Genomic DNA, 19659 nt, shown 5'->3' on the forward strand with positions numbered 1-19659 from the left:
GCAACCAAAGCAGAGCCAACCTGGGCACCCCGGGGTCCTTCCAGCTTTTTAGGGGCACACCCTGTTTGCTTGATGTTTTGAACCTCTTTGGCTTGAGTTGGGGTTTTTTTTCCCTGAAATAGATGGATAATGGTGCGATTTTGCCATGGATTCCAGGAGCTGGAACGGGGGACACGGAGAGGCTGGTTCTGATCACTCTCAAAGTGACTTTGGGAGGCATCGACCGGGCTGCCAGGAATAGTAACCGTTCTGCCGCCCCAGTCAAGTGTGAAAGGCAATCACTGGAGGTCAGATAATTAGGGGAGTAATTAACAGCCGGGACAAAATGCGAAGGAACTCTTGGGGGGATAAAGCGGCAGGTCGGAAGGAAGGGATCTGGAAGTGTAGGGTGTAAAATCTGTGCTCAGGAGATGAGGAAGCAAAGTCTGCGTCTGCAAAACCCCTTTTAGCTGTGAAAAATCCCTTTTATCTGGGCAGGTCCCCCCGCAAAAAAAAATTAAATGAGTGTTTATTGCCAGCAAATAACCCCCGTGAACTGATGTCGTGTCCACAACTGTGGCAGCAAATCTCCATAAATATTCCTTGCACTTCACTCCCCCTCTGCTTTGAGCAGCAGAAATTGGAGCCCGGAGACAAAATTTATCCCGGTTTTCTTAAACCTGGGGAGAGTGGACGTGGAGCACAGGCAGGGCTGGCACGGGCAGGGCTGGCACAGGCAGGGCTGAGCTCACCGAGGGAGGACATTCCAGAGGGTCCCCTGTGCTTCCACAGGGAAGTCCCGGCTCTCCCGGCCGGGAAGGATCCCGTCATTCCACACGTGGATTCCCGGAGTGGGGAGCACCTGCCAGGTGTGCAAAGAGGCTCTTCCCTGCCCAACATCCCTGAAAACCTCTCTCCTTTCTCCTTGCCGGGCTCAGCTCTCCCGGAGCAGCGGGAACATGCTGGAGGATGAGGACGGGATGAGCGAGAGGGGGCTCAGCAGCTCCAGGAGGAGATACGAGGATGAGGAAGGTGAGTGAAACCTCGGGAATGCTCCCAAAGGCAGCAGGGGCTTCCCTGCCGGCTGATTCATCGGGACATCCCATGGAATAAATTCCTGAGAGCCTTAAGCCTGGTGGGAAGATGGGAAACACCTTCCTGACTTTGTAAACTGGAACTTTTTTTGTAACTGGAAGTGAGACATCCCAGATCTGCTTTTTAAAGCTTTTCCCCTTCCCCAGATCCCTGTGGATCATCCCATGGAATAAACTTTAGGCCTGGTGGGAAGATGGGAAACATCTCCCCGGGTTTTTTTAACTGGAAGGTTTTAGCTGGAAAGTGAAGTTTTTCCTTTTTTTAAACTGGAAATGAGAAATCCCAGATCTGCTTTTTAAACCTGTTCCCCTCTCTAGATCCAGCACATCCCATGGAATAAATTCCTGTGTGCCCTAAGCCTGCTGGGAAGATGGAAAACATCTCCCTGGCTTTTTTAACCGGAAGTTTTTTAACTGGAAGTTTTAACCAGAAAGTGAACTTTTCTTTTTTAATGGGAAGTGAGAAATCCCAGATCTGCTATTTTTTTTCCCCAGATGTGCTCTCAGTCCAGCACATCCCATGCACAACATGTGTGCATTAAAGCCTGTGTGCTTTAATCCTGGCAGGAAGATGGGAACCATCTCCCTGGCTTTTTATAAAGGAAGTTTTTTAACTGGAAAATGAACCTTTTTTTAACTGGAGAGTGAACTTTTTTTTTAAACTGGAAGCTTTTAAAACCTTTTTCTTCATTCTCTAGCACATCCCATGGAATGAACTGTGTGCTTTAATCCTGGTGGGAAGATGGGAAACATCTCCTTGGCTTTTTAAATTGGAAGTTTTTTAACTGGAAAGAGAACTTTTCTCTTTTTTTAACTGGAAAGTGAACTTTTTTACCTGGAAGTGAAACATTCCAGACCTGCTTTTTCAAGCTTTTCTCCCTCTCTAGATCTGGCACATCCCATGCACAACGTGGAATAAAACTCCTGTGTGCTTTAAGCCTGGTGGGAAGATGGGAAACATCTCCCTGGCTTTGTAAACTGGAAGTTTTTTTACTGTGGAAAGCGAACTTTTCCTTTTTTTGTAACCGGAAATGAGAAATCCCAGTTCTGGTTTTTTCCCCCCTCCTCCTCTCTGGATTTTTTTTCAACTGCAAGCTTTTAAAGTTTTTCTTCATTCTCTAGATCCAGCACATCCCACGGAATAAACTCCTGATGGGAAACTGGGAAAACACCTCCCTGGCTTTTTTTTTTTTTAACTGGGGAGTTTTTAAATCGGAAGCTTTAACTAGAAAGTAATTTTTTTATTATTGTTGTTTTGCTGCTGTAAGACGTCCCAGACCCGCTTTTGAAGCTCTCCCCCCTCCCTAGATTACCACTCCATCTACATCGGGGTGCCGGTGCCGCGGGGGTACCGCAGGAAGCGGCGCCGCCGGAGATCCCCGGGCTCCAGCCGGGACCGGAGCGAGAGCGAGCGGCCCTTCGAGCGCCACGACCCCTCGGACACCGACGACGGCGGCCACGGCTGCTACGAGAGCGGCAATGACAACGCCAGCAGGACCAGTGAGTGCTCCCCAAAAAAACCGGGAGAGCCTCCGGAGCATCGCTGAAGCCGGGATTGAATCCCCCCCCGGCGCGCCGCCCTTCCCGGGTTTATTTTTCCCTGCGTGTCGCAGGGTGGGAATTGGAGTGAAGTGGGGTTGTCCCGTCCCTTGGGAAGTCGCCGGCGAGGAAATCGGCGTCCAGGGAGTGCAGACAAACCTCGGGCATCACACCTTGTTCCCGACAGGCTTTTGCCCGCGGCTTTGCCTGGTCTCGTTAAATCTCCTTTAGGATTAAAGCCCAGATTAACATTTCGAACAGCAAAACAGCTGCCGAGCCCTTGGGGTGGGTTTTTGCCACCCCCCCTCCTATAGAAACATGCCTTCGGGTTTAGGTCCAGCTCACCTGAGCGGGCTCCACTTTTCTCTACGGAAGGAAAAGTTTTCCAGAGCTTTTCTGTGGCGTGGGAAGAGGTTTTTATTTGCAGCGGGCTCCGCTCGCAGCTCCTTCGTGGCTTTCGTGGAGCTTCCTCCTTTCCACAGGCAGTAAATGCCACTGGGATAAAACCCTGGGCTGGTTTGGAGGGAGAAAAGTCATTTTATGGAGGAAAATCACCCCAAAAATCTCAGAAATCCTCCTTATTTAGGCTATTTTTCCCTGAAAAAAATTTCTGCTCTGAGCTCCCAGGGGATTTTCCCACCTCCTTCCAGGTGGGAAAGAAAAACCCTGCAGGAAATAACCCCAAAGCTGTGATTTCTGCCCTCCCAGCGTTTCACCCTCCCCTTTCTCCCTCTGTCCATCCCACTGCCTCCCAGAGATCTCACCTCTCCCACTCGCATCTCGTTTGATTTGGTAACTTCCCGTCATGGGAGCCAAAGGGAAAGGAAAGTGCTTTATATTCTCTGTAATCTGCTCCTTAAGCCTTGGGAGTTTAACAAGCCTGAGTGGATAAAGGAGGAAGTTCGGGGGTTTGGTGGTTTTTGGTACCGAGCAGCGAAGGTTTGGTTTGGCCGGGAAGAAATGGGGGAAAAAATGGAAACGACTCCAGGTAGGATTTTTCCCAGCATTTCATGGCAGCCGCCGTCGGGGGAGCAGGAGGGGGAAAAAAGCTCCAGGGTTTTTTTTAGCTTTGTTTTTTCCCTTGTAAAATCAACTTTTTCTCTTGTGAAAGCAGCCTGGGAGCTTGCAGGTGAACTCAGGGCATGGAGCTCAAAAGCTCATCCCTAAAATTAACTGGGAGAATTCTCAGCTCCCGTTGCTCCCCAGCAGAGGGGAAGTGGAAAAGGTGATATTTGGAGGGATAAAAGGTCTCCCAGATTTACAGGTTTCTTGAAAAAGAAAAGAGTATCTAATCCCATGGGATGTGCACCCCAGTCTCCTCTTTCTTTTGGGAGGTGGTGACCCTTCTGATCCATGAAAAGCCAGGGAAAGGCTGTTATGGATCCAGAGGGACCACGAGAGCCGATGGTTAATGTGCTGGAGCCCTGAATCAGGCTTAGTCCTGCAAACCCCAAGCAGCACCACATTCCCCCATCCCTAATTTTATCCCCTTTTTTTTTTTTGTTCTACCTTAAGCCAGAGTGGGAATTTCAGTTTGGAAAAGCATCTCTGGGTCAGGTTTTCCTGCTGGATCAAAGCTGGGGTGTGAAGGGCTCTGCGGACCCGGGACTGAAGGAGGTTTAAATCATTCCAGCTGCTCTGTCCTGTCCCATTTCCCAAGGAAACGTGAGGTCTTGCACGTGTAGAATTATCCCAAATATCCCATATATATCCTATGTAACCTAAATATTCCCAGTGTTGATGTTGACCTGATTCTGTGGCTTTGGGCTCCATTTGGACCCACTGTGGCTTAAATCACAGTGGGGAATTGCAGGAATTGCAGCTGGAAGTGTTTTCCCATCCTAAAAATTAGTTCAGGGAGATCTGGATCTTCTCTGGGCACCCCTTGAACTGTGTCTTCAACAAACAGCTGCTGATTTTGGGGGGTTTGGAGGAGTTTTGGCCACTGCAGCAATTTTACTCTTGAGCTCCCAAAGGTGCCAAACCTTAAATGCCACTGTCCAATATATCCTCCCAAGCAAACACCTGCTTCTTCCCAGAATTTTTAGGTGCTGGATCAAATTTCCAGGTGAAAAAATCAAGCAGGGAGATCTGGATGCTTTCCCAGAGTTCTCCAGGTGAATGAATCCCATGAATTTTGGCTGTGTGGCCAAATAGATGCCACTGTCCAATATATCCCCCCAAGGAAGCACCTGCTGCCTCCCGGGATTTTCAGGTCTTGGATCAAACTTCCAGGTGCAAAAACCAAGCAGGGATTGCTGGGTGCTTTCCCAGGCTCCTCCAGGTGAACAAATTCCCTGAATTTTGGCTGCCAAGCCCTGCTGGTGTTGGTTTAACGAGGGGCTCTTGGCTCAGGTCGCTGAGCAGAGGCTGACCCTGCTGGGAAGGTGTGGAAAGATGGATTTATTCCTTAAAATGTGGGAGGGTAAGGAGAAAAAAGCTGAAAAAAAAAGCTCATTATGTCAAAGCTTCCTTTTCTCCTTTGGGGTTTCCACTGTTTTGAGGGTGGCACAGCCCTGAAACCCCAAAAGGAGTCACTGGGAAGACCCTCTGGAAGGGGGGAGAAGGAAGGATCTGCTCTTAAGCACCCAAGGAGGCAATTTGGGAAGAGCTGGGATTAGCTACACCCAAACTGAGGCTGTGCAAAGCTCCAACCCCTCCTGCAGGATTGCAAATCCCCCTTTTTTCCCCAGTTCATCCAGAGATTCCCCCCAAGGCAGAGATTTCCAGCAAACTCCCAATTTCTGTGGTTCAGCTCATCCTATTTGGGGTGAATTTGGGGGTTTGGAGGAAGTTTAGGGTTTGGACTGTAGGGCAAAGGCTGAGGGGGGTGTTACCAGCATTGTACCCATTTCATCCTCCTTCCCAGAACAGCACTTAGGCTTAAAGAGCCTGAAACCCTCCAGGCAGGGAGCCCAGCTCTAAAATTAACAGGAATATTTAATAATCATAATAATGAAGCTTATGGAAATGAAGGAGGACTTGACAACAGGGCTTTAGTCTGGGTGGTGGGGCTTAGAGGGCTTAAGTGGTTAAGCAGGCTCAGCCTAAAGGGACATCCTCTTCTTCCAGGGCCCACACGACTTGGGGTCATCTCCTTTGTGGGGGAAAAGGGCAATATTCCCATTTTTTCCTCTGCTCACACATTGAAATTTAATTACCTGCTTTTTTGGGACATTTTATTACCCAACTTTCTTATTCCCAAGTTTGAAACCAGGAGGATTTTGCTTAAAAAAAAAAAAAAAAAAGACCTTTTGCCAAGCTGGGTTAATTCCTGTTGGTTTAGGATACTCGAGATTGTACTAAAATACACCAATTTCCATGGATTTTAGGGTGATTTTAATCTCTTTGGAGCAACTGGGGACCATTCCCATCCACGGGGAGCAACTGGGGCACATCCAGGTTCATACCCAGGTGTCTGATTCCTCCCCACGACCAAAATGTTGAGGTTTTTCCTAGAAAATGGATGGAGAGGGTGAAAAGCAAATCCAGCCAGGCTGGGTTTTTTGGAGGAGGTTCTGTCACCCTCCTGTGGGCTCCAGGAATTCACTGGGGATGGAAAACCCTTTTCCCCCCAGTCAGGAGGTTGGTGGGTGATGTGTTCCCGTGGGAAGCAGGAGGAAATAAGTGCCCTCTCCAGCCTGGCTGCAGGAAGTTGGATTTTTCCAGCAGAAATCTGTGTTATTCCCCTTCAAGGATTCACATTCTCCACGGGAATCCAGTGGGAAAAGGTGTGTTAAGCTCTTGTGCATCCCCATCCAGAGACTGGAAGGATTTGGTTGCTGAGGGCAGGAGACAAAGCCTGACAAAAACAGGCTCCATGGCAAGGAAAAATGTGGGATAGCCCTTGGAAACAAGGATCATAATGCTCCTGGAAGGGAATTTTGTGGTATTTTATATAGGGATGGCCACATTCCTCAATTCCCAGCCTGCATCTATATTCCTTCCACTCACCCTTCCTGCCATCATCTCAGAATTCCCCTGCTGGCTTCCACTCATCCTTCCCCCCATCATCCCACATCTTTGCACAGGGATTTTGGGACAGGATTACTTAGAGTTTCCCACTCCTTAATGTCTCTCACCTCAAATATTTCCCTCAAAACCTCCGTGCTTTTTACCCCAGGATCCCAAACAACCCTAAACTTCCTCCAAACCCCCAAATTCACCCCAAATAGGACGAGCTGAACCACAGAAATTGGGAGTTTGCTGGAAATCTCTGCCTTGGGGGGGATCTCTGGATGAACTGGGGAAAGAAGGGGGATTTGCAATCCTGCAGGAGGGGTTGGAGCTTTGCACAGCCTCAGTTTGGGTGTAGCTAATCCCAGCTCTTCCCAAATTGCCTCCTTGGGTGCTTAAGAGCAGATCCTTCCTTCTCCCCCCTTCCAGAGGGTCTTCCCAGTGACTCCTTTTGGGGTTTCAGGGCTGTGCCACCCTTGAAACAGTGGGAACCCCAAAAGAGAAAGGGAAGCTTTGACATAATGAGCTTTTTTTTTTCAGCTTTTTTTTCCCCTCTTCCCACTTTTTGAGGAATTTTAAGGGGTGAATCCATGGATCACCATCCCCTCGTCTCCCACGGATGTTAAACCTCTTTTCCCCCCTCAGTGTCTCCGGCTGCCGAACGTCTCCGCTACATCCTGGGGGAAGATGATGAGCCTCCCAATCCCACCCTTTTCACGGAGATGGACACCCTGCAGCACGACGGGGAGGAGATGGAGTGGAAGGAATCGGCCAGGTGAGGTGGGAAGATGCTTTGGGGTCGAAAAAAATCGGGAAAAAAATCCCCTCCTTAAACATGCCCGGGTGGAAACAGGAGCGGGGAAGGAACATCTGTTCAAAAAGACATTCCTGAATTAGGGAAATGCAGAGAACATGGCATTTTGGGGGATTTTACAAGAATTCCCGTCTTGTCCTGGTTCTCCTCAGGGTCTGTCCTTGGATCAACCCCAGAGCTGGAGCTTTTCCCATTCCCAGTGACCAAAGTCCTGCAGAAAGGGCTGGGAGGGTAAAAAAAGGGGGTAAGATGCTGGGAAAAGGGAGAATTAGATCTGGGAAATGGGAACAGAGGACATAAAGAACATTTTCCCAGGTTCCCCCTGCCCCCCCCCTTTTTCTGCCTGGGCCAAGAGTGAAACTCTTCCCACCCTCCATCAACAATAATAAAACTCCACCTGCTCCATCTTTAATAAAATTATTGGAGGAGTTGCAAGTGGAATTTCCTTTACTGAATCAGGAGTTTACCCAAGGGAATAATCTCAAATCCAAGTGGGATTTTCTCTTCCTAACCTCAGTTTTGTAAAGGCCAGTGGGGTTGAGGTTTTTTGGGGGGAGCTTTAGGAAGGGAATCAGGGGTGCTGATGGGATCCCAACTCTTTACTTTCAGCAGCACATGTGGGATTTCCGAGTTTGGGTGTGAGATTTCACCCTGGGGATTGGGAGGGATCGGGATCAGGCCCTGTGGATGCTCATCCTCCCTCCAGGGCTGGTTATTTGCATCACCAAAAATTTGGGAAGCTCACAAGCATCCTCCTGGTTGCCATCCCTGCTCAAACTCTACAGTGTGGGGGATGCTTCTGGTAAAATCCTTAATTTCTCCCTTATTTTTCCATAGGTCTGTATCTCCCCGTCCTTCCCCACTCCCAAAAAAGCTTGGAGGGCAAAAAAAATCAATGTTTTTTTTGGGGGGCTTTTCATCAAGGAGATATTGAGATGGAGGTTTCCAAGTTTCTGCTGGGAGGATGGAGGTTTTTGTATCCTTGCTCCCCCAAAAAAAAGATTGGAGGGCAAAAAATCAACATATTCATTGGGATTTTCATTGAGATTTTCATCAGGAAGGTCTGGAAACGGAGGTTTCCAAGTTCCTCCTTGGAGGATGGAGGTTTCTGTATCTATCCATCCTGTATCTATCTATCCATCCATTTCTGTATCTACCCATCCTTCCCCACTCCTCAAAAAAGCTTCAAAGGCAAAAAATCAATGGGGTTTTTTTTGGATTTTCATTAGGGAGGGATTGAGATGGAGGTTTCCAAATTCCTCCTGGGAGGATGGAGGGTTTTGTATCCCCACTACCCAAAAAAGCTTGGAGGGCAAAAAAATCAACATTTTCATTGGGATTTTCATGAAGAAGGTCTGGAGATGAAGGTTTCCAAATTCCTTCTGGAAGGAGAGAGGGTTCTTTATAACCCACCCTTCCCCACTCCCAAAAAAAGCTTGGAGGGCAAAAAATCAATGTTTTTTGGGGGATTTTCGTCAAGGAGGGATTGAGAGGGAGGTTTCCAAGTTCCAGCTGGGAGGATGGAGGTTTCTGTATCTGTCCATCCTTCCCCACTCCCAAAAAAGCTTGGAAGGGAAAAAAATCAACATTTTCATTGGGATTTTTATGAGGGAGAGCTGAGGGTGGAGGTTTCCAAATTCCTCCTGGGACGAAGAAGGTTTTTGTTTCCCCACTACCCAAAAAAGCTTGGAGGGCAAAAAAAATCGACATTTTCATTGGGATTTTCATCAGGAAGGTCTGGAGATGGAGGTTTCCACATTCCTTCTGGGAGGAGGGAGGTTTCTTTATCTACCCATCCTTCCCCACTCCAAAAAAACTTGGAAGGCAAAAAATCAATGTATTCATCGGGATTTTCGTTGGGGAGGGATTGAGATGGAGGTTCCCAAATTCCTCCTGGGAGGGTGGAGGTTTCTCAAATCCCGATTTCCGCTCCCCGACGAGGAACTTCTATAACCACGGGAGAGCAGCTCCACGGTGGGAACAGCAGGTGGGAGCAGCTCTAAATCCACAATAAATGGAATGAAACCTGGCAATCCAGGCCCTGAGCCCAGCAGGGAGATGGGATTTTGCTGTAGCCTTGGCGAAAGTGTCACGGGATGTTGATCCTGGGAAAATGGCGCCGCTGGAAACGTGCCCTGAGTCCTGCACTCCGACCTGAGCTGCCACCCTGTCTGCTCCCTAATGACCCACTTTCCTCAGGAAAACGGGGCAAAAAAGAAAGAAAAAGTGACCTAATCGGCTTTGGGCTCCACGGGTGCCACGGCGGGAAGCTTGAATTGCCTCCCCATCAAAGCAGCGTTGTTGCAAGGGCTGGAGAAAAGGTTTCTCCAAAGAATTGGGAGGGGAAGCCTTGGAACGACGAGAACTAGGCTTAAATATTATAATTCTGGGAATATTTGGGGGTTTGTCCCTGACACAGACCATTCCTGTAATATTTCGGGAGTTGAGGAAACCTCCCAAGCCTCCCCAGAGCGATTTGAGGAGGGGGACGTCTGAGGGGCTGAGTTCACTGGTGGGGCTGAGAGGTTTGCCTTCACTTCACAATCGTGGAATCAGCACTTTAGGTGGTGGTATTATTGGACTTCTCCATCCCCATCCTGAATAACACTTGTTATTTGTCTTTGGAGTAGCATTTTGATGCAGCTGATCTAACCCAGGGCTCTCCCCACCCTTCTCCTGCAGCGTTCCTGAGCCAGCAGCTGTTTCCCAAAACTTTTCTCCTCCTACATCCTCTCTGTCTGTGCCCTCTGGCGCAGCAGGAGCCAAAATCCCAGTTGTACCAGTTCAAATTTGTAAGGTTAAGCTCCGTGAAGGCTAATCCTGGAAGTCTCCTGGAAAGGAAAAGCAGCTTTCTTCCCCAAATCGATGTCACGCCAAGAGCTGCCCTTCCAGGAGCCTGAGCCCTGTCCCCAGGGAGTTGGGAGAAATCAGCCACCATTCCCAGATTTGCTCTGAAGCCTTTGGTTTGTAAAATAAAGGAACAGAGGTGGAAGGGCTGATTTCCAATGGTTGATTTCAAGGGTTTGCAAACCCTCTCATCTCCCACCATGGGAATGAAGGGCCCAGGCTGAGGTCAGAGCGTTGCTAAGGAATTAAAAAACCTTGGGAATGCCCTGGTGTTTGCTCTCCTGGGTGCATGGCTGGTCCATGGAGGTGCAGGTCCTGGCTAAGGCAAGGTCATCTCTGTGGGAAAACCTTCCAAATCTCACAGGAGCGATTTGAAGAGGGGGAAATCCGAGGGATTGAGTTCACTGGTGGGGCTGAGAGGTTCGTCTCCACTCTACAATCATGGAAGCAGCACTTTGAGTTATGATGTTATGGAATTTCTCCATTCCCATCCTGAACAAGAAGCAAAAATGTTGTGGAATGGATTAATCCAGGCTTGCAAATCCACCTGCAGAAAGGAAACTCCACGGAAAAAGCCATTGTCTTATTCCCTTCTCACCCACCTCTCCCGTTCTGTGCCCATTGCACTCTCGTTCCAGGTGGATCAAGTTTGAAGAGAAGGTGGAGGAAGGTGGGGAGAGATGGAGCAAACCCCACGTGTCCACGTTGTCCTTGCACAGCCTGTTCGAGCTGCGGACGTGTCTCCAGACGGGAACGGTGCTCCTGGACCTGGATGGCTACTCCTTGCCCCAAATTATAGGTAGGAGCTGGTGGAAGTCCACTCCAAACCACCTTTCGCCCGTGTCCCAAAGTGCTGGGAGTGGATTTAAATATATTTACTGCTCCATAAACCAAGTTATGTGGGAATAAGCAAAGACAGGAGTTGAGAGCCACCGATTTGCTTCAAGAATTGTTGTCCTGGGCACTCTGGGGGGGTTGCAGTGGGGTGACCCGTGGGCCTCCCTTGCAGATGATGTCATTGAGAAGCAGATCGAGGATGGTCTGCTCAAGCCAGAGCTGAGGGAGAAGATAAGCTATGTGCTCCTGAGAAAGCACCGCCACCAAACCAAGAAACCAATCCACCGGTCCTTGGCCGACATCGGGAAATCCGTCTCCTCCAACACAGGTGAGTCCTTGGGGTCCAACCTGGTTGCACCCTTGAGTCTTGGGGAAGAATTTCTCAGGAGAAGGAAAGGGGGAAACCCAACCATTTGGGACACTCAAGTGTTTGCTGTATTGAGAAGGACCCAGAAAGTTCTGCTGCTGGTGGATGTAAGGTCGGGGGGTCACTGGGAACTGGAAGCTGAAGAGGGGTTTGCTGAGATGGACAAGGTTGTGTGAGGAGAATGTTGTTGTGTGAGGGACAACATCACTGTGTGAGGACAACGTCATTGTGTGAGGGGAAATGTCATCATGAGAGGGACAACATCGTTGGTTGAGAGACAACATCGCTGACTGAGGGACAATGTTGTTGTGTGAGGGACAATGGCACTGCGTGAGGGATAATTCTGTGGTGTGAGAACCATGCCACTGTGTGAAGGGATGTCACTGTGAGAGGGACAATGGCACTGTATGAGGGACAATATCACTGTGAGATGGAAAACGTTGTTGTGTAAGGGCCAGCATCGTTATGTAAGGGACAACATTGTTGTGTGAGGGAAAATATCATCGTGAGAGGGACATTGTGTAAGGGACAGTGGGAGAGCACAATATCATTGTGTGAGGGACATCTTTGTGTGAGGGACAACGTCATCATGTGAGGGACAACATCACTGAGTGAGGGACAACATCATCGTGTGAGGGCAATGGCATTGTGCGAGGGACAATGTTGATGTGTGAGAGACAATGTGAGAGCACAACATTGTTGTGTGAGGGACAATGATATTGTGTGAGAGACAATGTCGTTGGTTAAGGGACAAGTCGTTGGTTAAGGGACAACATCATTGGTTCAGGGACAATGTTGTTGTGTGAGGGACAACATCTGTGTGAGAGACAACATCTGTGTGAAAGATAATGTCACTGTGTGAGGGACAATGTCGTTGTGTGAGGACAGTGTCTATGTAAGGACAATGTCATGCTGTGAGGGACAATGTTGTTGTGTAAGGGATGTCACTGTCAGGGGACAGTGGCATTGTGTGGGGGACAATGTCCCTCGACAGTGTCATTTTGTGAGGACAGTGCCATTGCGTGAGCAATGTCATTGTGTGAGGGACAACATCATTTTGTGAGGGAAAATGTCATTTTGAGAGGGGCAATGACATTGTGTGAGGGAAAATGTCATTTTGAGAGGGGCAATGACATCATGTGAGGGACAATCCCATTGTGTGAGGCACAATGTCTCCGTGTGGGGCACAATGTCACCGTGTGGGGACAATCCCAGGGTATGAGGCACAGTGTCACTGTGTGGGGACAATCCCACTGTATGGGGCACGGTGTCATTGTGTGGGGACAGTCCCACTGTGTGAGCCACAGTGTCATTGTGTGGGGACAGTCCCACTGTGTGAGCCACAGTGTCATTGTGTGGGGACAGTCCCACTCTGTGAGGCACAATGTCACTGTGTGGGGACAGTCCCATTGTGTGAGGGACATCATCATGTCAGGACAATCCTACTGTGTGAGGGACAACATCACCATGTGGGGACAATGCCACTGTGTGAGGCACAATGTCACCGTGTGGGGACAGTCCCACTGTGTGAGACACAATGTCACCGTGTGGGGACAGTCCCACTGTGTGAGACACAATGTCACCATGTGGGGACAATCCCACTGTGTGAGGGACGACATCATCATGTCAGGACAATCCTACTGTGTGAGGGACAACGTCACCATGTGGGGACAGTCCCACTGTGTGAGGCACAATGTCACCGTGTGGGGACAATGCCATTGTGTGAGGGACATCGGTGCTGGCGGTCTCTTGGCCAAGGGGTTTTCTGGCACAGCAGCCCACAGACAAATCCAGTCTGCTCGGCGGCTGAACCCACCTATTTTTGAGCCCTTATAAAAGGGGATTTGTTTGCTTTTACGCCTGATTATTTTCTTAGGTTTAAATGGAGGTCACTTGGTGGAGCTCGGGATTTGCCAGGTCTCAGTTGCTCCCCGGGGAGACTGAAACAGCGGCGCCCAAGCTGCAGATGGGAGAGGCCATCAATAATATTCCCACCCCGTGGGCATTCCCATGTTTCAGAGCAGCCATCATCCATGTCCAGGACTGCGTATTTGAGCCAAGATTTACCCAAAGCCTTCAAAACAGAGCCTGGCTTGGAAGTGTTGTGATTATTCCCTTGCTGAGGTGATGGCACCTCTTTGAGTTTGGAAATGATGGTCATTGGAAGGAGCAGAGGGTTCTCACATGTTTCTTGTGCCAGTGGCAGCTCCGTGATTGATCTTGGAATAAACAAGACATTATTATTTTTGTTGGGTTTAACAACAGAAAAAAGGAGGAGGGATGATGTAGTTGCAGCTGGTACCTTGAAGAGGTGCAGAGCAGCCTGACACAACCGGTCCAGATGGTTCTCCAAAAGGAAAATGCAGTTTTGGGAGTTGAAGAGGTTTCCTGAGAAAATTCTGGGCTCAGCACAGAAAATCCATGGGGGAAGGGAAAGTCCTTGTGTCAAGTAATTCAGTTTAAACATCTGAGATTAACAAATGGGCCTCATCAGCAGTTTAGGGAGGAGAAACATGAGACTTGGTGGTGGCCAACGTAAATATTCTGAAGTGTGAAGTTCATGGCAAAATTCAAGGGCAGGCTTCTTTGGAGAATTATTAGATTAAAAAACCAAATAAAGTTTTGGGTCTTCCTAAGTAACAGAAATTGCATTTCTGGACCTACTGATAACTGGATAAAGACTATTGATGGGGCCTGAGGTGGTGCAGGAAGATTTGGGGAGCAGGAAGATTTGGGGTAAGACGGTGTTTTCCTTAACATTCCCTGATTGCCAATGGGAAAATTCCTACAGGTGGGATAAAAGTGCAAATGACAGTAGGAGAGCAAATCAAATTTTTGGTGTCTTGGTGCCAGAAGGGTCATGTCTGTGTTGATGTTCAGCCTGGTCTCTGGCCTTCAGCACCACGCAACCTTCTCCATGGCTCATTTAACAGCTTCCTTCTCCTGCTTTCAGCACCACCCAACCTTCCCCATGGCTCCTCTAACAGCTCCTTTCTTCCAGCCTACAGCTCTGTCCAAGGAATTATTAGATTAAAAAGAGAAACAAATTTTTAAGTCTCTCTAATTGCTCTTCTGAACCCATTGATGGCCTTGAAGGGAGTGGTGGTTGGGTGTGAGGTGGTGCAGGAAGATTTTGGGGAGCAGGAAGATTTGGGATAGGGCAGTTTATTCTTAAATTTCCCTTAACATTCCCTTGTTGCCAATGGGAAAAATCCTATGAGTGGAATAAGAGTGCAAACAGGAGTAGGAAGTAAAATCAAACTTCTGGTGTTTTGGTGATGGAAGGGTCATGTCTGTGTTCAGCAACTGATTTTCAGCCTGGTCTGTTGCCTTCAGCACCACTTGACATTCCCCATGGCTCCTCTAACAGCTCCTTTCTCCCAGCCCACAGCCCTGCCCAGGGAATTATTAGATTAAAAAGCCAAATAAAGTGTTGACTTTTCCTCATTGACGGACCCATTGACAGCCTTGGAGGGAGCATTGGTTGGGTGTGGGGGTGTGCAGAAAGATTTGGGGAGCAGGAAGATTTGGGGTAGGACAGTTTATTCTCATATTTCCCTTAACATTCCCCTATTTCCAGTGGGCAAGTTCCTGTGGGTGGGATGAAAGCGCAAATGAGAGGAGGAGGGAAAATCGAAATTGCTGGTGTTTCGGCGCCGGAAGGGTCGCGACCGTGTTGAGCAATGGATTTGCAGCCTGGCCTCTTGCCTTCAGCACCACCCCAAGGTTCCCCCTGGCTCCTCTAACATCTCCTCTCTCCCAGCCCGCAGCCCCGTCCGGAGCCCAGCCACCGGAGCCGCCTTCCACCGCTCCACCGAGGACCTGCGGATGCGGCAGAGCGCGAGCTACGGCCGCCTGCGTAAGATGGGGGGCCAGCCCTAAAATTAGTGTGGAGAACAAAAAAATCAAGTTGGAGTATTGGAGTGGGCGATTTCAATGAGAAGGGGTCCCACCACAGCCGTAATGAGGTGGTTTGTGTGAAAATTGATATTGAAAGAACTCAGAGTCATGGAATCATCAAGGCTGGAAAAGCCCTCTAAGATCATGACAGAATATCCTGAGTTGGAAGGGACCCACAGGGATCATTGAGTTAGAAGTGACCCTCATGGATCAACTTTTGGGTGAATGGCCCATACAGGGGTTGAACCCATGCCCTTGGCATTATTAAGACCAAGTTTTAACCAGCTGAGCTCATCCCGAGCTCAAGTCCGACTGTTAAAGCAGCACTGTCAAGTTCACCACTAAACTGACTTGGACTCAGTGATCCTTGGGGGTCCCTTCCAACTCAGAATATTCCGGCATTCTGTGAAACCCTGTCCCCAGGTGCCACATCCACAAGTTTTTTGAACACTGCCAGGGGTGGTGACTCCACCAGTTTCTCAGCGAAGGCATTTTTTCCTAATTTTTGGGGTTTCCTCTTGTTGCATCTGGTTTGGAAGCCCAGCTAGAATAAATAATAAATAATATAAACAATACAATAATAAATAATGTTTAATTTCTTTGCACAAAGCACTCCCACTGTGTTTTCTCCTCACACATGGGGTGATCTCCTCACCTCCTCTCCCTCCTCTCCCTCAGGTCACGCGCAGAGTCGGAGCATGAACGACATCTCGGACACGCCAAGCACCGACCAGGTAACCACCCCAAAAACCTCAGAGCAGTGCCATGAGGGGCGTCTCCACCATACCCCTGGTGGGGTTGTTCCCATCCAACCATCCAACCCCGAGATGGGGTTGTTCCAATCCGACCCCAAGATGAGGTTGTTCCCATCCAACTCCATCCCTGTGATGGGGTTGTTCCCATCCAACCCTATCTCCACCACGGGCTTGTTCCCATCCAACCATCCAACCCCTTGGGGTTGTTCCCATCCAACCATCCAACCCCATGATAGGGTTGTTCTCATCCAACCATCCAACCCCATCCCCATGATGTGATTGTTCCCATCCAACCATCCAACCCCATGGAGCTGTTCCCATCCAACCCCATGGGGTTCTTTCCATCCAACCATCCAGCCCCATTCCTGTGATGGGGTTGTTTCCATCCAGCCATCCAACGCCATGATGGGACTGTTCCATCCCAACCTAAGGGAAGGTCCATGGGAGCCTTGTGTGGCCTTGCCTGCTCGATATCCACTCAAATTCCCAATTAGAGAATTCAATGCCTGTATTGATCCCTGTGAACTTGTGGGGAAGCTGTGCCAGAAATCACACCTGTGCTTGCAAGTTCAACAAGGAATTAGGGATATACGAGGACACCGACAGAACTCGAAATCCTTGGGGTGGAGAAAAAAATTCCTTGAAATCTTTAGGTAGGAAAGGTGCTTGGAAGAGTGAAGGGATCCCTAAACAGCCTTTGCTTGGTAAGGGCAGGTTGCAGAGGATAAATCCCATCCAAGCACTTGGGTTTAAGGGCAGGTTGCAGGGGGCAAATCCCATTCAAGTACATCCCGTGCAAACATGGATTCAGCTCTGGAGAGAAGGGTCTGGAAATAGGACTGGGCTCCGTTTTTCCCTCTATTTGGTTCCTTAATGCAAAGCTCAGCTGAGAGGACATCAAGGGCTTTTCCATGAGGTCGCTGGGAAGGAGATCCAGCTGCTCAGGCAGTTTGCAGGCAGATCCCTGCTTGGCAATGCAGGATCAGTAGGATTTTGTGCCGTTCTTTTCCTGGATGTCCTGTCCCCATCCCAGGCTCTTTATCTGGGAACTGCTGATGCGTTATATGGGCTTTGTTTTGTTTCTGTCTGTGCATGATTTCAGCATAAAACCAAAGGGAAAATTCCTGGCAATGTGGGTTTTTAGGGGATGATATGGGATAGCAACTTGCTTTTCCCCAGGGATGTCCTTGCTGGCCTTACCTGGGGTGATGCAATTCAGCCAAGGCTGGAAATCCATGTGTTGCTGGGAGCCACAGGACAGGGATGCCATGACATCAGGGCAGCAGAAGGTTTCCAGGGCACATTCCAAAATGAATCAATCCAGCTGCCCACCGAGGAACCCCAAAAATCACCTCCAGCAATGGGATTTGGAGGGTTAATCCCAAAATATGCAAAGCATTTAGGTTTAATCGCCCTATTAGACCCACTACAAAGGGACTTTTTAAGTGTTACATGAAGCTTAGTGGTCAGTGTTAACTCCTGCTCTTATTCCAAGCTGCAGTGGAGGAGTTGCTTTATTATTATGATTTTTTTTTCCATTTGGATTTAAAAGATTAGGAAGGGGAGAGCTCCTGCCCAGCTCACATGCCTCCCCTCATGCTGCCATATAGATTAGAATAACACCCTGCCTGGGTTGGTATTGAACCCTTTTAGACTCATAATGAAAGAGCTGCAGGGGAGAAGAGACCTGGGGAATAAATCCATGAATGAGGCTTCCTACTTCCATTATTTGTTCCTGCTCCCAGGATGAGATTGGGGAGGAATGAGCCACAAAAACCTCAGTGCCACAGGACACTGAGGGGTGTTTCTGTGTTGTGCAGGATTTTGGGGGACCCTGGGGCTGCAGGGCTGAAAATAGACTGCAAAAATGCATTTTGACTTGCTCCAGGATCCCTGGGTTTTTGGCTCAGATGTTCCACAGGGGGATTTCATGGAGTTTTCCATGCACAGACCCCAGAGCAGCAAAGCCCCTTTTCCAAACCCGTTGTCCTGCGGAGCCCTGAGGGTGTGGTTTGGAGCTAATCTTGGCTTAGTGATGTTTCTGAGTAATGAAGAAATCCAGCTTTATGAATTTTTCCTGGCTTATTCTTGGGTGTGGCTCTGGAATCCCCACCTCTGGGAGTCCTGGGACCGCCAGAGATGAAAGAGGTTTGAGCTTTTGTAGTCGAGGGGTGTGGAAAAGAACGGGAAACTCCAAATTTTTGGCAACCCACCTTTGTCTTTCCATCAGCTGAAGAACAAGTTCATCAAGAAGATCCCCAAGGATGCAGAGGCCTCCAATGTTCTGGTGGGAGAAGTGGAGTTCCTGGAGAAGCCCTTTGTGGCTTTCGTGCGGCTCCTCCAGGCGACAATGCTGGGAGGGGTGACAGAGGTGCCCGTGCCCACCAGGTGAGTGGAACTCCTTGGCGTCCAAAGCACTGAGTGGCCTCATGACACGGACGGCGGTGGGCCAAGGTTGCCAACACAGCACCTTCCCCTTCCCAGATTCCTCTTTATCCTCCTCGGTCCCGCGGGAAAAGCCAAATCCTACAACGAGATCGGCAGAGCCATCGCGACTCTCATGGTGGATGACGTGAGTAGATGCCACGCTCAACCCTCCTTGGGGACCCCCTTGCTCAGAACCCAGGAAAAAAAAAAGCAATTTTCATCCTGTCACCCCAAAAAAATGAGCTTTGAAATCCCATAGTGATGTGAGACGTGTGGGTGCTGGATACCCCTCCCAGGCTGACACCCCTCCTGTGCCCACCCCCAGCTCTTCAGTGACGTTGCCTACAAAGCCCGGGACAGAGAAGACCTGATTGCTGGCATAGATGAGTTCCTGGATGAAGTCATCGTCCTGCCACCCGGAGAGTGGGACCCCAACATCAGGATTGAGCCACCCAAAAAAGTGCCCTCGGCTGAGAAGAGGTGGGTGGGAGGTGTGGCACTGGACCACCCCTGTGTCTCCTGCTGTGGAGATGCTGGAGGGCATCACCTTGGCTTGCCTTCATTCCCAGAAATAACCTCTGCAAATGTTCCAGAAATTCTGATTTTCAGCAATTTTTGCCCCCAGAGCTGTTTCCACTTTGCAAGGACAGCTCCTAGCAGGAGGTGTCCCTGCCCATGGCAGGGGGTGGAACAAGATGATCTTTAAGGTCCCTTCCAACCAAACCATTCCATAATTCCATGAAAATCTTCATTAACCACCAGCGTTGAGCAAATCCAGCTCTTGATCTTCCCAAACTCAGCCCAAACCCAAGCTCTGGTGCAGGCAGAGCTACACCATGGCCTTGGGTGCCAGTAGCAGTGTCTCTGTCCCGCAGGAAATCGGTTTTCTCCCTGAACGAGGTGGGGCAGATGAACGGCACGGCCGGAGGGGCCGGGGCTGGGGGAGGAGGAGGAGGCAGCGAGGACGGGGAGATGCCTGAAGTTCATGAAATCGGGGAAGAGCTCGCGTGGACCGGCAGGTGAGCAAGAACCCAGCACCCAAAAACCTCCTGGAGGTGCCAGTACCCACCAGCATCTCCTGCTGGATCATCCCGTGGTCTCCTGGGGCATGGAGGGGTGAAACCCTTCTGGGCACAGAGGGGT

The 19659-nt window shown here is 49.4% G+C and overlaps 1 protein-coding gene across 1 annotated transcript; it reads left to right on the forward strand.

Moving 5' to 3' along the window:
• Positions 1-938: 938 nt before the first annotated feature.
• On the forward strand, positions 939-19535 carry LOC113996644 (electrogenic sodium bicarbonate cotransporter 4; the record flags this gene model as incomplete). Its single annotated transcript, XM_039387531.1, has 11 exons — positions 939-1011; positions 2382-2573; positions 7215-7344; positions 10869-11029; positions 11240-11395; positions 15198-15293; positions 16013-16068; positions 18320-18477; positions 18574-18661; positions 18842-18996; positions 19392-19535. Coding segments are annotated over exons 1-11 (1409 nt in total), but the record flags the coding sequence as incomplete, so codon positions are not given.
• Positions 19536-19659: the final 124 nt, after the last annotated feature.

Source organism: Pipra filicauda, unplaced genomic scaffold (assembly GCF_003945595.2).
Source record: "Pipra filicauda isolate LSUMZ 115617 unplaced genomic scaffold, ASM394559v2 scaffold571_size334496_pilon, whole genome shotgun sequence".
In the NCBI taxonomy this organism is placed as follows: Eukaryota; Metazoa; Chordata; class Aves; order Passeriformes; family Pipridae; genus Pipra; species Pipra filicauda.